Source organism: Pygoscelis adeliae, unplaced genomic scaffold (genome assembly GCF_000699105.1).
Source record: "Pygoscelis adeliae isolate BGI_AS28 unplaced genomic scaffold, ASM69910v1 Scaffold130, whole genome shotgun sequence".
NCBI classification, from domain to species: Eukaryota; Metazoa; Chordata; class Aves; order Sphenisciformes; family Spheniscidae; genus Pygoscelis; species Pygoscelis adeliae.
In genome coordinates this window covers 1,912,775-1,928,885 of record NW_008824031.1, presented here as the reverse complement: position 1 = coordinate 1,928,885, position 16,111 = coordinate 1,912,775, and the positions used below count along the sequence as shown (strand labels likewise).

Here is a 16,111-nt window from a genome sequence, read left to right as displayed (position 1 = left end):
CAGATGCCTTAAAGATCTTTATCATGTGAGGCTGCCTCTGAAGAGGGCTGATTTTTGTAAACCCCAAGTACCTTGATGGATAGCATAGGAGGTTCTGGAGCACCAGAGGCAGCCTCCCCAGGAGATGTGGTGACTTTTCGAGTGGCTCTAGGTGGATCAGTGCAGACTGCTGTTGCAGCAGTTGGGTCTTGGATTAGCTCTATATTCTGAGACATTCATGATGCCCGGGAGGAAGAGCAAAGCAGAATAATTTAAAACAGATAATGCCCACAGATATATCGGAGGGGAGATCTGTGCCTTCAGAGCCACCCAAGTTTGAATTTATTTGTGAGGGTAAATGGTGGTCAGTGGAAGGGATTTTAAACTAGGGAAAAGTCTTAAGTATTTATGGATAATCTTGACTGGAGTCATGCAGATATTTCTTCTTTGTCCTCTCTCTGATCTTCTGATTTCCTGAACTTAATATTTTCTCCCTTAATTTAAGGATTTTTCTTATGAAAAATTTCTATATTTTCTCGTTCATCCATAACTGAACGCACCTGCTTATTCTGTTTCCCTGAATATATGGAATCTCACTGTTGTCTAGCTACCAGAGTCTCTTCTTCCCTTTGGCTTCTTCCCTTCTTTCTGCCCTTCCTGGCTTGTCAAGAGGAGCACTTCTTTCGCCTTTCCCCCACCCCAGCCTTCCCAGTCTGCCCGCTCTTTTCGTTCCTGGACTCCTGAGCACCAGTGCTTGTTCTGACTCCGTTATTTGGGGCTCCTCAGCTCGGCGGCAGTGGCAGCTGCACTGGTGGTTTTGCTGCAGTGGGAACAGAGCATTCCATAGGTAAAATGATAACGGTGACTTTCCTGCAGGGATGTAATTTGACAGTTTGCACCTGTTTTGCAACTTTATTAGTGACTTTCAGACTCTTCAGTAATGTATTTAACTATTTTAATACTTCACTAAGACAGACAGACTTAGCAGGCAAAAGAGTAAAATCAGACTTATAGTTAATTGAATATTTAGTTCTCATGGCTGACTTGCAGTCACTCTTAACACTCCGTTTACTGTGTGCAGAATGCGGTTTGCAGGGCAGATGGACTTTCAAGTGACACTGTCTCTATTCTGAGCTAGACTGCTTTGCCTGCTTGTGCTAGTGGCAAAATGAGACATCCCACATTATCATTTATAACAAAAATGAAATGTCAAGCCAAAATAATGCACCAGCACTATAGCTGCAGTGCTTGATCAACTGCAGGATTACTCTGAAGGCGCTTTTAAATTCTCTGTGAAATAGCAGTGAATTTTGGCTTTCTGAAACTTCCCTCATCCTTCCTGCTGGAGGATGGAAGATGTTTCTTTTGGCAGAACATTTCAAAGAGCTTAGCCAGTACCTCACTCAGCATTAGTTAGTGCTGCACAGAGTGACGCTCTTGGGGTTGCTTTCTGCTTTCTTGGGCTTTTCGTGTCCTCAGTGGTGGAGCTCACTTATTAAGAAGCACTGCCCTATAGAGTTTTTACTGTGAGGAAATGACTCAGTGGAAGTTAATCAGCATAAAATGAGTCTAATCTAAACATTATTAGTGCAGCTAGTTGGGAGTCCAGGGCAAGTTTCAGAATATTCTTTGATAATATCTCTCAAACAGGTCTTCAGGAGTTGCTTATTTCTGCTGAAATTTGAAGTAAGCATCTTTGGGTCAGAAGTAGTCGAATCTCTCCGTCTGCAGTGATGGAAGAATGTGCATCTCACATTTTCCTGCTAAGTGCTATTTTAAATGGTGCTGCAATTTCAGCCTATTATACCTCTGAGAAATATCATTTCAGAACTGATGTCAGTTAAATAAATAACAGGAACGCTGGGCTTTAAGAAGCCCATGTGTCCCTCCTCTGTTTAAAAATACTCATTGTGTGGGCATACAACTTCTGTACCTGGGTGATTTCCACTGCATCATTTAATGCTGTCAGTGACCATTTAACTTGCTAACAGTAGGAATAAGTAAATGCCCCCCGAGAAGTTATTTGCTTGGCAGTATAGGTGTCAAGCCTTTGACTAAGCATCTGAAATAAAACCCAGCTGAAGCAGGGATGGGTCCTCTGTGGATTTTCTAAATGTGCACTAAAATGTGGAACTGAGGGAGCTGGAGGTGATACAAAAGGTATGTCCATGGGGATGGTGTGTTGGGGCAAAGGAAGGTAACCTGAAAACATAACCCACCCCAGAGCTTTTATGGTAAAGGAAGCTTTACAGTCACAGGTGCTAACTTACGTTCAGACTGCTATATGTGACTGGGAATGTGAGAAAATACTGGATATCCCCCTTGTTCTGTCCCCCTCTTTCCTGCCTGATGTTTGCCTGACGCTTGTGCTTCAGATGAACCCCTTGTTAGCCATGTCCTGCATTTTCTCTCTCACCCTTTCCACTCACAAATGTTCCTGTTTCTTCCCTGGAGCAGCCTGAATGAGCACAATGCTTTTGCTTTTCATACCAGATTGTTTTTGATGAATAGCATGGAGTGTAATATCCTTTGTAACAAAAACAATTTATGCCTGGTAAGTCATTTTTGTACTGGCTTCTTTCTGTACACCAGGAGCTGATATTGCAGGGCAAAATTTTAAGTGATCTATTTAAGTAATTACTTTAATAATGAAGGGCTAGTTAGCACCATTGTTTCTCTTTCATTACTTTGTAGTTTTAAAAATGTCTTTATTACTTTTTCTTGATAGAATACAAATGAGACTAGAATTTTATTTTCCACAACCTGACTGTTTCATGAGTCTCGCTGGCAAATAAGTCCAACTTTTTTTGCCTAAGGAGCGTGCTTAGATTGATGTGGTTCTGCCTGCTTTAGCTCAGTTAGTTCATGAAACAGAGTGAGGAAATATTGCTGGCATTCAGGTAGCTATATTTTCAATACGTAGCTAGCTATGCAGTGTGCAGCCCGGGAACTGACATATTTCTATATTAGGTGTTGACAGTCTTGCTTACATAAAGATTAACCTACACAGGTTTTCAGCAGTTTGTCATATGGTACAATTGTAAACAGCAAGTATGGAAGTACAGCAATATGTTCATCTGCTCTTGCTTTGTTTAACATCATTAGTGAACAGAGCTGGAAATGGTATGTGGCAGGCTGCGGTGACTAGCTGTTATTCTGGTATATATATATAAAAAAGTCAGTCCTTGAACCCTGGTCCTGGCTACTGAAGCAATGTTCTTTGGCCAGAAAAGTGTCTTAAATCTGCAAGCTGAGGAGAATATGGAGCTGACATCACTCACGACAATTTTGTAGCAGCGACCTCAGAAACCGCTGGTTTGGGAGAGTGGAAAAAATGGTTGGAGTGTAACTGTTGGTGCTTGTGAAGATCTGCCACAAGCAGTGTTTTGGCGTTTCTTAAACCTGGGGAAAAATTATGGAGAAGAGCTGTGAAAATTCCTTCTTGGATTCCTGTGTGCAAATCATGTGAATGCTTGAAAATGGGTTTGGTTGGTTGCTTCTGTTTAAAATAGTAATGTGTAGCTGAGAGGAGGGATCATCTCTTGGGTCTGTACAGCATGAGGAAGCTCTTCTGATGTCAGGGCTAGCCTGCAGGTTTGTTTTAACTTGTCATATTCCGGAGATCTATTTCAGTTTATCCCAAAAGGCTTTGCCTGGTCTTTCTGTGTGGTGCCTGAATTCGACTGAGTCTCGACTGTTGCTCACCAATGCATTAAGCCTGAATTCTACACTTTATGAAGATCTGAATAGGGTAGAGGGAGAGCAACAAAGATGGTCAGAAATCAAGGAAACTTGACCTGTGAGGAAAGGTTGGAAGGATCAGGACTTTCTCATTTGTAAAAGAGAAGACTGAGGTGTGGTAGTGGTCTTCATACAGGTAACAGCTGCTGCAGCAGAAGGAAATAAGGTCCTCTGCATGTCTGCTGGGGAGGTGGGGGAAAACAAGGAACATAAATTCCAGCAAGGCAGACTTATGAGAGACACGAGGTGTGAATTTTCTAACAGTAAGAACAGTTAAAAACTGGAATTGATTGCCTTGGGAGGCTGTGGACTTGCTTTCACTGGAGGTTTCTAAGAACAAGTTGGACAAATATATATTGGGAATGTATTAGGTAAAGTTCATCCTACCATGGAGCACTGGGAAAATGTAGATAACCTCTTAAAATCCCTTCTGGACCTGTCTTCTCTGATCAGCTGTGAGCAGATGATGTTCCTAATATGTCAACATAGCTGATTTTTATTTCTGCCTTGCCGATTTTAATAAGAGATAGTAAGAGAAAATTAAGAGGTCACTCAAAGTGAGAGGCTGAAATTCAAGCCTGAATTGCAAGATTATGCTATGTGCAAGAGGCAAGGCATGAACTTAATCTCATATTGGAGATACTTTCTCTCATAAAGTTGCCTTGGTAATAACCCCACAATATTAGGTGTGGTTTGACATTTTAGAATGTTTCAGAATAATGGTTTTTTACTGAAACTCTATTACCATCAGTCATTATAAAAATGCTGTTGTTCGAGGCTGTGCATTGTGATCCAGATGCACTAATTATTTATTGAGGAAGCTGAACCACTGAAATAGGGAACATTAATTGTTTGTTCTTCCTGGCAGTGCTTCTCGACAGCATTGCTGGGACAGCTAAGCAGACAAAGGTTTGGTGCTGTACTTGTGTAATGGTACTAAAGTGAGGAAAGCCTTTATATCCTCCTGAAGCTATATATGCATCACAGGAACCTAGTAAGCTTGTTCTAGGGGGAAGAACAGATCATAACCTCAAAATTGAACATATACATTTTAGGTGACTCCTTGGACAAAATTTACTGTAGGAATACAGATGGTGCCTGTCCTTTCCAAACCTCATGACAGATTTAGTCATTCTCAGTTTTCTGTTTAAAAATGGCTCTTTCTGAATCAGATTTTATTTTCCAAATTGAATGCCATTAGTGCAAACAGATACCTTGTTTATTTTTAAGTTTGCTTGTGATTTTGTGTAGCAACTGCTACTTTCACTGTGCTACCTTTCTAATTTTAGACCCACAAATCAAACAGTAATAGCAGTAATAAAAGTAATAATGCCAACCACGTTTATGCTGTGAGTTGTGGAAGGCTCAGGACAGAGTGCTGGAGGGTGTATTGTAGGACATCCGTCTATTTGTTGTCTGTATTGACGAGTAATTAAGGAAACAATAACTGGAACTGCAGATACAATGACAGACTGTGACTTTCCCACTGCTTCCTTTGGAACTGGTTTGCAGTGGGAAAGGCTTGGGATATTGGTTATGTGGTGGAGGAGTGATGCCTTGTTGGGCTGGGAACTGGGAAAGTTTGGGAGAGTCTTGCTTTAGAGTAGACTGATTCCCAGCGTAAACCTGTGTTCGGAATTTTGCAAGCTTTGCAGAGGGCTCAGAATCAGGAGAAAAATTGCTCCTGTGATGGCTGTCAAGGTCAAACCAAAACTCTTGAGTAAGTGTACTCTTGAGTAAACTCCAAAGTTCAGGATATTTAAGGCTTGGACTGTACAATTGTTTGGCCTTGACCCTCTCCGTTAAGGCCTTAAGCATTCTCACAATATGAATAATGACAGTGATCTCTGAAAGATAAGGCTGGCTAATAACACTAAAACTGTTAATATGTAATGAGTCATGCTAAAATGTATGTGCAGAAATTTTCTTTTATTATTTTTGCCAGTGGAGCTTAATAACGGGAAGCAGGACTCCCAGTTCTATTTCTGACTTGTGGCGGATTGTCCTTAAACCCACCATGTCAATTAAATCCTCTGTATCTCTCTCAGTTGGCCCATTTCTAGTATGTGTCCCAGAGTATATTTCACATCACTCTTCCTTCTGAAGCTTAATAAATTCCACAAAGTGTTAAGCAAAAATTTTATGATTTTGCATAGTTGTAAAAGTTTCAAATCTAGTTTTCTTTTTCATGGAGAAATTATGCCCAGAAGGAGCACTGTTCTTTAGGGATTTAAATTGTGCTGTTTACTTTCACAGCTATAATGTGCAGAACGTGTACAGCGAAAGTAAGCTAGAAGCAGCTTGCTGTACATCAGAATATCTGAAATGTCATGTTAACCACACAGAATTTAAAATAAATTCTTTTAATGGGCAGGCTTTGTAGCTACTGTTGTTGCACAGTCTTATTCCCTAGATGCTGAGCATTATGTAATTGATCTGGCCATGCTTTTCCTCACTGGTCTCATCCATGCATGGCAGAAAAGCTAGTAATCTGTAAATTGTGTGGGGGAAAGAGCAGGTTAGAGACTGTCCCTTGTCATTTGATATTTGAGTGCCCCTGCATGTGCCATATATTAGTTTTATTTTCTACCGTGACACCGAGCTATGAGAAAAGAACTCTCCAGAGCATCTTAAAAGACATCTTCTATTAAAGATGGGAAGAGATAAGCAAAACGCAGACAGTAGATCTCACAGCCAGAGGTAAAAATAATATACACAGGTGTCTCTCATGCTTTAATTGGAGGAGAGGCATAAGAGTGTGGAGCTTAGTTTCCCTTGCAAGAGTGTTTTGTAGAAGAGTGCTTGGTGGAGGTTGAATGGGGAAAGCGAAGGTAGGTGGAAAGCGTACATCTGTGTCAAAGTTGTGACAAAATGCTTGGAAAATGCCCAGAAAAACAAATGACTGTAACACTTAAGTTTTGTGTCGTATTCCCTAGAGGTCATAATTTTCCATGTGAGGAAACAGAAGTTGATATTGGAGAAGGTCAGACAGCCACTGTGGCGCTGAAGATGGATGTGAGGGCCTCCTGTGCAAGATTAAATTTGAGAAAAAGAAGCAAATCAGGAAATAGGCATGGCACCTAATGAGGCTCCTGCAGAAAGTGATCTGGTATAAACCCGACTTCTCTCTGGTGCTAGGCAAAAAGGGCCCAGTTTATGAGAGCTTTGCCTTCTCTGTCTTCATGGGACAAATTCCACCTGAGAAAAGGCATACTAGAGAAAAAAAGTACTGGAAGCTTAGGTATAAATTCACTAATGGGTTGTTGGATAAGGACTGCAGAAAATCTAGCACCCTCAAGTGTCTCAGAAGTGGCTCCCTGTAAATACATACTCTCATGCATTTTACTGAAGTAAGGAGTTTTGTGAAGTTGGATTTTGTTTTTAATTTAGTTGGGCCCATGTCCAAACCAGCCTGGCCTATATTTTGGCCTAATGAGTACTTGGCTGGGATGCCACCGAGTATATTGCTGGTGCTGCAAGAAGTGCATAAGGATTGATGAGTCCTTATGTGGTGCTCTTTGCCTGGACCAGCCCAGGAGCCCAAGCAAAGCATATGAAGGCTGCTGCCCAGCTGGCTTTTGTAGCAGTTAAAGAACTGACTGTGCTTTTTATAGGAGCTGAGGGTGACAGTTACTTACATTCATATTCAGAGTCTGCGTTTTGGTATTGATGTTTCGTCGTGCCTAAATTGCCCTATTCTTTCCATTAGATCCCTAAGTTTTCCCTTTTAGGAAAAAAACCCCAAAACAAACCAAAACCAAACCAAACAAGCTGTTTGATACTGCTGGTACAATATGTCTGTGATGTTCCTACTCCAGAAACAACCTCATTTTAATGTTGGGCAAAGTAATTCTTGCATTCACGCACAGAGAGGTTGTAATTAAGTTTTGTGACTGCTACCTGAGAAGAGATGCTTTTTAAATGTGAACCACACACATCATTATTAGTGCAGTTGGCCTCTTGCCCATCAAAGCACTGATTATTTTCTACAACAGCTACTCCAGTTCCTCTCCTTTTTCAGTTTCGTGTTATCTCGCATGGACATCAGCAGTCCCTTTGCCAAATTTCCTAGTAAAATCATGGCACTCCAGACTCATAGGAAGAGGATTTATCAGCACTATAGCAGTTAATTGCTTTAGCTAGCATATGGCACTGTCCTTTGAACACTGGAGATGCAGAAAGCATGTGAATAGTGTTGGAAGTGAATCACTTTGAAAGTTGTTCTGTCTTGGTGGGGACGTTAAGACAACTAGTAATGGATTTGGTATCTTAGATCTGCTTTTTGAAATGGTCCAAAACTGTGTTACTGAGCTATTTTGAGAGATGCTATACTTTAAAAAGTCTGAATTTTCTGTTTATTTGTTTATATATTTTGTTTAGCTTGGCCTTCTTGGGTGCATTTACTCATTGAATGTTGGTGCTTAGTTAGGTGCTTGAATACACAATTCCTGAGTAAATTTGTCCTTTGTATCTCATTCTCTTTCACTTATGTTTCCCAGAGGAGCTCCTTCAGCCAAATCTATTGAAGGAATAATTATTTCATCAGGATTTAATGTGTATCTTGATTACACTTTGAAGACATTCTCTTGAGGAGTTTTTATCATTGCAACACAGGATCATAGCATGTAAACAAGGAAATAAACATTATCTTTCATATTAATCGACAAGATGATTAAATAATAACCACAATTGTTAATTGGTACTTGGAGATAGAGGGTAATGACTGTCTTGAGTTCCACAATGAGAGTACCAACAGGTAGAGGCTCCTTTCTGCACAGTAAAGCTGCATATAATTTAGGAGGCATTACGGTTTTAATGTGCAGCTGCAACCATAGTGAAGTTGTGCAACTGTTTGCCTGGTGTCCTATTTCAGGCATATGTTTTCATACTGAATGAGGTATTAGCAAGGGGATTTGAGATTTCGGCAGTTAAATCAGTTCTCATTGCTACCAAAACCCCGAGGTTCTGTATAAACCCATGCTTGCAGTGTTTTGCTTTGCTGTGGGGGACTGTTCCTGCTGGTTTCAGGATGGAGCAGGAGTCAAAAGCTGCTGCTTTCCTCATAGGCAACAGTCCAACTTGTCCCTCAAAAGCCAGTGGCTTCTGGCTCCCTCTGAGTTTGGAACTACAGCCTCATTTTTTCATCACATGAGTCTTTGTCTTCTTCTAAATACTGCAGTGTTTGTAGAGGGAGAAGGGAGCACGCAGGGGGTCTGCATCTCTAGAAGTTGATGGAGGTCCAGGAGTTTAACACACACATGTGGGAATGTAGAGTATAGGACTGGGAATTTTGGAGATCTGTATTGAGACTCCTGCCCCTCATGCTGATGAGCTGTCTAATCTTGACCCAAGTGAGTAATTTTGCTCTCAGATACAACCAGTTGTTTGTACTGTAACTCATTTGAAGCAAGTAGCACTGCTGAAGAAACTGTGCAGCCCTCCTGCTCTCAGTGTTCATTTTTGTTTCTGACCTACCATAAATACAACCAAAGGAAGAGTTTCCTTCTCTGATCAGCTTACTGAGCTGACTCAGCCTGAGGCTGCTCAATCACTGGATTCGTGACAAGGTTAGGGGTCTGGATTTACCGTGAATTAGGTATGACAGCAAAGCACTGCCTTAGTTTCTCCATATGTCTGTTGCTTATAATACTTCACAGATGTTAATGCCAGCTCATTCTTATTGAAAAGTACTTGGAGATCCTGGGCTGAAAGGCGTGATGAAAATATAAAGTTGCCATTGTGTAAAGGGACTTTTTGTTGTCACGTATTTGTAAACTGATTTGTCTAAAGTCACAGGCCTTTAAATTGCAAGCATGGACCAGAATAGTGCTTTGCCCCCAGAAGACCTGTTGGCATCAGTAACATGGTCTCAGGTCACCCACAGATGCTGACAGTGTGACACTTCACATTTTTGCTGGCTTAACAGTCATTCGAAGTAATGTTAAAAGATAGCACGTTGGATGCTTTTACGATATGTATCTGAGGGTGTGCTATCTACTGACAGTCTCAGGGTTGGATCACACGTGTCTTATTCACAGGTGGCAAAGCTCTCCTTGGCTTTGACAGAGCTGAGATTTCACCCTCACTGCCACCCCCAGTTGCCCAGCGTGTACTCACTAACACGTACATTTGTTCTGCTTAACTCTGCAAGGTGATTTTTTCCCATGTGAGTTCTGATATAGAGTCGAGTTTCTGTTTTTGTTTCTTGCTATACTGTTTGGTGTTGCTGAAGTGGAATAGCAGAAAAACTGATTATGTTCCTATTCTTATTCACCAGGAAGAACGTTACAATTTTAATTGTATGTTTTAATTTTTCCTCCTTCTTCATCTTTTATGTTTTGAAATTCTGCATTTCAAAAGCAGGTTCATTATCATTCAGAACATTAAAGCATGTCTCTTTAATAGCTTTCCCTTTTAATGTGGAAGAATGGGACTGAGGAGGAAAAACCAATCTGTCTGTGTTATCTAAGGATTTCCAGTGCAGCCAACAAGAGAGGATCTTGAGCTCAGCTGACTTGGAGTGTTATTCTCTGCCTTGAGTAACTTATAGAGTACAAAGAATCACTTTCATAATGTTATCACCAGCAAAGTCCATCTGGTCTTGCCAGTGACAAGGGGATTATTTCAGCTTTTTATTACGTCAGTGAGATTTTTGCATTTTGGGATTCAGCTGTCAAGCTGTTGGGGGAAAGAGGGGGAAGTTAGATTATAATTGGAACTCTGTTGGGGGAGAAATTAACTGAATCTTTTGCCAGTAATTTTTCTACCTATATTTCCTTCTAATTGTCTCCTGATGGTTTGTCCTTATGAAATCAGATTAGAACGCAATGACTTGATTTGTTAAGCAGGCAGTGATGACAATGAGCATCTGTTTGTCTGGTCCAGATTCCCATTAACACCTAGTAACGTTGTCCTTTCTTGCTATTACTTTTATACAGAGCAGCACAGAAGCTTAACCTGTCTTCGAAGAGAAAGAAATACCATCCGCCCCTGCCACACACACATGACTTCTCTATTTATGCTACTAACTTTAGTGGCATCCTGCAGCTCTGTCCTCCCCCAGCACCACCATGCCTTCTGAGAGCTGTGTCCAAAATCAAGGACAACCCTGGCATTGGAAAGGTAACTTCGGATTTCGATTTTTTAAAAATAGTTTTCTAGATGAATTTTAACAGGGCTGGAAGCTTTCAGCCTAGAACAGGGTTGGATAGGCTCCAGGGAAGGGTCTTGAGAGATAGCCACAACCGTTTGAATGTGCCTGAGAGCTGTTATCACCTGTTGACTTTGGAAAGAGTTGGCAGCCTCAGAGCAGATTCAGTGCTAGAGTGTTGGCTTCCTTGAAGCCAGTTAACGTCACTGACAACAACATTGGCAAAGGTTGTTTCGTCCTTCCCTCTATTAAAGTAAGAGACAAAATTTCCTTTGACATCATTGGTCCAAAACCAATGCACATACAGGCTTCACCTTTGGCAGAAGTAGTCTCTGCGTTGCCAGCAAGGCTGAGCCACTGGTACCGGTGCTGTCTGTCTGCTTGAAGTTAAGGAGATACGTTGAGGGGGCTTTGTTTCCCTCTGCTTCAATGTCATTGTAAATCAGAAGTATGGAAATGAAGTAGCAGGAGAGAAATAGATGCCTCTCCAACTTAGGTAATACAGCATCTTTCAAATTGTAAAATTTGTGCTAATTTTATTTAAAATTAATTAAAATACAACCCAATTATTTAGAGCTTTATTCATATTTATAACTGTTTGATCACCCACACAGCAGAGTCTGAATTCTTATTTACATAGGTTACAAGAGATTAGTGTTTGAAGATAGAATTGAAGTATGTAATGTGCACAGGAGAGCTAAAATACGCACCTTGAGTAACCATACAAATCAGCGTTAACATAAAGAGATTGTCAGCTTAAATACCTATAGCTGACACTGTTGCTCACAGAGAATACTCTGTATTTCTTAAGTCAGTGAGTTTGTGCTAACTGGCAAACAAAGGGGTAATTTGGGCTATTTTAAGCAGGTGGAAACTCACAGAAGAAAAAGTGGTTTCTTCTCCTGTTTTTCCAGTGTGTTAGAAAGGAGGATGTAGTATTAAATGGTGGAATACAGAAAACCTGGCAGAGTAATTTAGAGATTCTCAGGTGGAGGAGGGTTTGCTAAGGAACACCCTTTCTATGTGTGTGTTTTAGCAGAGCCCCTTTGTTGTGCCTGCCTCTTCTCCATGAGGCTTAGTACTTGGCCGTGGCACCAGGAGTAACAGGGAGTGTGGCATTTCTGAGACGCTTTGCCTTAGAAAGACCTTTAAAGCATGCTTGTATCTCCTTGTGCCTGCAGCTCAATAAAACTGTCTTAGCACCTTACCGCACTTGTGTGCCTGCAGCTATGCGTAGCCAAGAGACTTCAGCCTTTTTCCTATGCTTTGAGGGTGGCTGGTGGGGCTTACTAGCATGACTTGTGCTTCGTGGAAAGCTCTGGTTTATCTGGTGTCTCCAAATAGATCAACAAAGGCTAATAAAGATCAAGTGCATGATCCCAGGTGGCAGGAGGTTATATGCCTTGGGTCATGTGGTCTACTTACTTTCTTCATTAGTGAGCACAGCAGAGGGCTTTCAAAGGGAAGAGCTCTACCAGAATGCCAAGGGGCATGGCAGGACCTTGAGCAGCTATGCGAGCTTCTCCTCCAACATGGGATATATATGTATTCCGTGCTGGTAATGTGGGTTGTATTTCTCTCCTGCCTGGTGCACTACACCAAGAATTTCCAGACTTTATGGGTCAACAAGCTGCTGTTGACCCTCAAATGTCTCTGTTGTTTAGCTCTTTAGCTGAAAACATTATTGAAGATACTGTTCTAGCTGTGTCCTTCTCACTGTGTACTTGTTGACCACAATTTGGAAGAATCCTGTGCTACGCTGGAGAGGATAAGAGCTCTCTGCTAATTGAATCAGCCCTTTAGTTCTTAAGTTAAGATCTAGACCATCCAAATGGTGATGGGGTGTACTTAGTTACTAGTTTTAATGCTCAAAAAAATAAAGTAACTAGGCATCTTCTCTGATTCACAGTTTAAAATATGCAATACCTATTAAATGTCTCTCTTAACCCATTCCTCTTTTGCAACTTTATAAATTACAGTGTTTGCCCACAGAAAAAAAACCTCCAGCAATATAGCTTTTTTGTAAAAATTATGAGTCAGCACAAATGAAATCTCATGTATCCTAATTCTTAGAACTTGTGGTCAAAGGAAAATTGTCAGTCCCATATAGGTGCTCTTTTAGTATTAAACACTGATAGTTTCACCTTCTCTGAGCAATGCCAAGAAGCTTTTGGTAGTATTTAGCCCACTGTGCAGTAACATTCTCCATTATAATTTCCTCTTCACCAGATTCTGCTGATCAAGATTTAGTCAGCTAGTATCTTGTTATGAGGATGATGGGAATAAAGTAATTACCTTTCTTCCTCACTACTTTAAGTATCATAGCAATTGAGAGAAGAATCAGCAAATGCTGGCAGATGTGCTGTGGTCCTCTGTTAACTTCAGTCCCTCTTCTTCTAACAGCTTTTTACTTTACACTCCTCCTGGTTATCTTTTTTCTGTGGCTTTTTCTTGCAGCGTGTCCAATAATAAGTGCAAGATACACATAGGGGACAGAATCAGTGATGGATTCTGGAGTCACTTTTTCCTACTGCAGCATCTGTGGCTGGTGCTCTCTTTGGTTTGTGTGATCATTCCCAGGTACAGCTGGTGGGGCAGCCTTTTCCTTCCTCACCTCCTGGCTTGCTGCTGTTTTGTCTTTCACGGTTAGTTATGATGTGGGGGACTGGTTCCTTGCTGGTTTCTGCTGTACAGGTAAGAATATAGCAGTGCTGGTGGGCTGCCTAATTCCTGCCTCACTTCACCTTACTAAGCTGAGAATGACCCACTGAGGACCCCTTGTTCTCCTCAAGGGGGTGATTTCTATGAGCACAGATAGCTTGACAAGTTTTAATTCCCTTCTTGTCAAATGGTTTCTTTCAGAGCAGGGCAGGATTCCATAGAGAAATGTGCCTTTTCTTACTGTGAAGGGGCTGAAGAGATAAAATTTAAGGAGTGTAAGTTATGCGAGAATGAAAAATGGAGTAACAAGCTGGAAACCCATGAAGTGTCCAAGATACTTCAATGGGAGCAATGTGGCTCCCTTTATGAAAAGCTGAAGTGGTGAATGATATGTCAACTGTGCAGAAATACCATTTATATTAGAACGGAACTAGTGAGTAAGGCCTGAATCCTACAACAACTAATTATTATCTGTAATGACATACTCTAGGTAGTCCCATTTCTTTTGTAAATCCACTGAAAGCTTAAAGCAAGGTATATGTTTTAAACATTTACAATGACCAATATGATTGGCTTTCCGTATTTCCCCTGCTATGGTAATTCTTAACATTTTTCCCCCCACTGATGCTCAAGGTTTTCTTTTAGCTGGTATTCAATACATTATAAGAGACACAGGAACAGAATGTGGAAAATGTGAGGTCGCTTTGGGGCCAAAAGGGAAAAAAGGGCTCCAGAGGGAATCTAGATGTATAGTGTCGTAAGGCTGACTTTCAGACCAGGCAACCAGGCAAAGTGGTTGAAACAATAATAAAGATAGAAATAAGCAGGCAGGCATTAATGTGATATGGTAGGGATCAGCTGATGGAGCTTTTACAGGTGGAACACATACGTTAGTGTTCTGTGAAAGAGTCAGTGAGCATTTTAATAGGGTTGGTCTGGTTGATAAAGTGTATTTGGATTTTGAAAAAGCTTTTGACAAGTGCCCTGACCTAGGTTTCTTAAAAAAACCCTAAGCTGTCATGTATTCTCTAGTGGTTTAATAACTGGTAGGAAACAAGAGGGTGGATTTCACACTGGAGCAAAGTTAGCAGTGGTGTCCATGCTGTTCGGTGTCTTCCTAAATGGTTTGGATGAGGTGGTGAAGCTGTAAATTCAGAGTAACCAAAGCTAAAACTGACTGTGAAGACTTGCAAAAAGATCTCATGACACTGAAGTTACTGAGTGGATAAAGAGGCAGATGAACTTCAGTATTGATTAACGTGAGGTAATGTACATAAGAAAAGGAGCTCTAACTATGCGTGCACAAATGATAAGCTGTAAGGAAATCAGCCATGACTGTAACCCATTTTACCAGCCATCATGGAAGCTACAGCATTAGGTTTGTTATCATGAATCTGAGCTTCTAAAGAAATACGTTATTGACTGTTCAGGAGGCAAGAAGATTAAGCATCTTTAGTTTTAGGGGGTCTCTAACGGTATGTGATATAAATACATGTTCCTCTTCAGGCTCATAATGCTTAAATAACAGTCACTTATTGATTTTTTTTCTTTACTGGCCTTCTTCCTTGAGGTAATATCTTTAAAGAAGTTTAATAGAGGATGGTAACAACTGAAGAAATGTAAAGATTTCCCCTCCTCCCCCATGTATATTTATCTAAATTACCTTCTCACAGGGGAGCTATTGCTGTGGCTGAGTGAGGGAAGAGCTGGATCCTGAGACTCCAGGATGCAGAAGCAGCAGCTGCGCGTGCTTTGCTGCTGGTACAGGGTTGGACCCCAGTAAGCCTAAACGTTTGGAAAAAAGACCTCACCAAACAAATTAACTTCCATACCTGGAATTTTAACTTCCTTATTTGATTTGCACTTTCAAAGCTGTCCTACCATGACTATTGGCTTTTCCTGCCAAAGAAACTCCCTTTGGCCAAAGCACCGATACAGTGGAGAGCTTCTCCATGCATTAAGTCCTTTTCATTGGTTTCAAAGTTACACACATGAGTAAGAATTATTCTGAATTGGGGTAAGGGACAGTTGAATCTAAGGAACTGATTGAATTGAGCATAGGCAGCATCAGGACTATCTTGGGTGTTTCTGTGGTGTCTAGAATTGGAATTAGTCAGTCTGGCTGACAGGTCCTGTCACTGGTTGTGGGACCTTGTCTTGAACTTGTGAGCTCGATGGACATTTGGGGAAGGGAAGAGGCTTGAATTCTTGCTTTTTGTAAGCTGTATGACTATAGCAAAGGCAGTAACTGTGCATCGTCAGAACTGCTGGAGGAGGCAGGAATGTGAAAAGATCATGATGGCCAGTTCTTGCACTTGAACTCAGTTATTGATTATTTGAGCCCAAGATCTAAATTTGTTCTTAGTCTCATATCATCGTCTCCGTGCATATCGTACAGTTCTGCTGTGGTGAAATTGCTATATGGCTTTTTATGGTTGAACACATTTGTTGTTGGAGACTTACTACAGCACAGAGCCTATATGTATCTTTTGCAATTTCTATTTATAATTTCTCATTGTTTCAAGTACTCTTTTGGAAGGTGGGAAATAAATGTCTTATTAATTTCTTTTACATTTCACA

General features: G+C 40.9%; 1 protein-coding gene across 1 annotated transcript in view; it reads left to right on the top strand.

Moving 5' to 3' along the window:
• The window catches only part of KIF26A (kinesin family member 26A), a 78,258-nt gene that overhangs the window by 36,957 nt on the left and 25,190 nt on the right, over positions 1 to 16,111 (top strand). Inside the window, exon 4 of the mRNA XM_009328331.1 lies at positions 10,659 to 10,842. Within this exon, the coding sequence (XP_009326606.1) occupies positions 10,659 to 10,842 (184 nt within the window). The remainder of the gene's footprint in view (positions 1 to 10,658; positions 10,843 to 16,111) is intronic.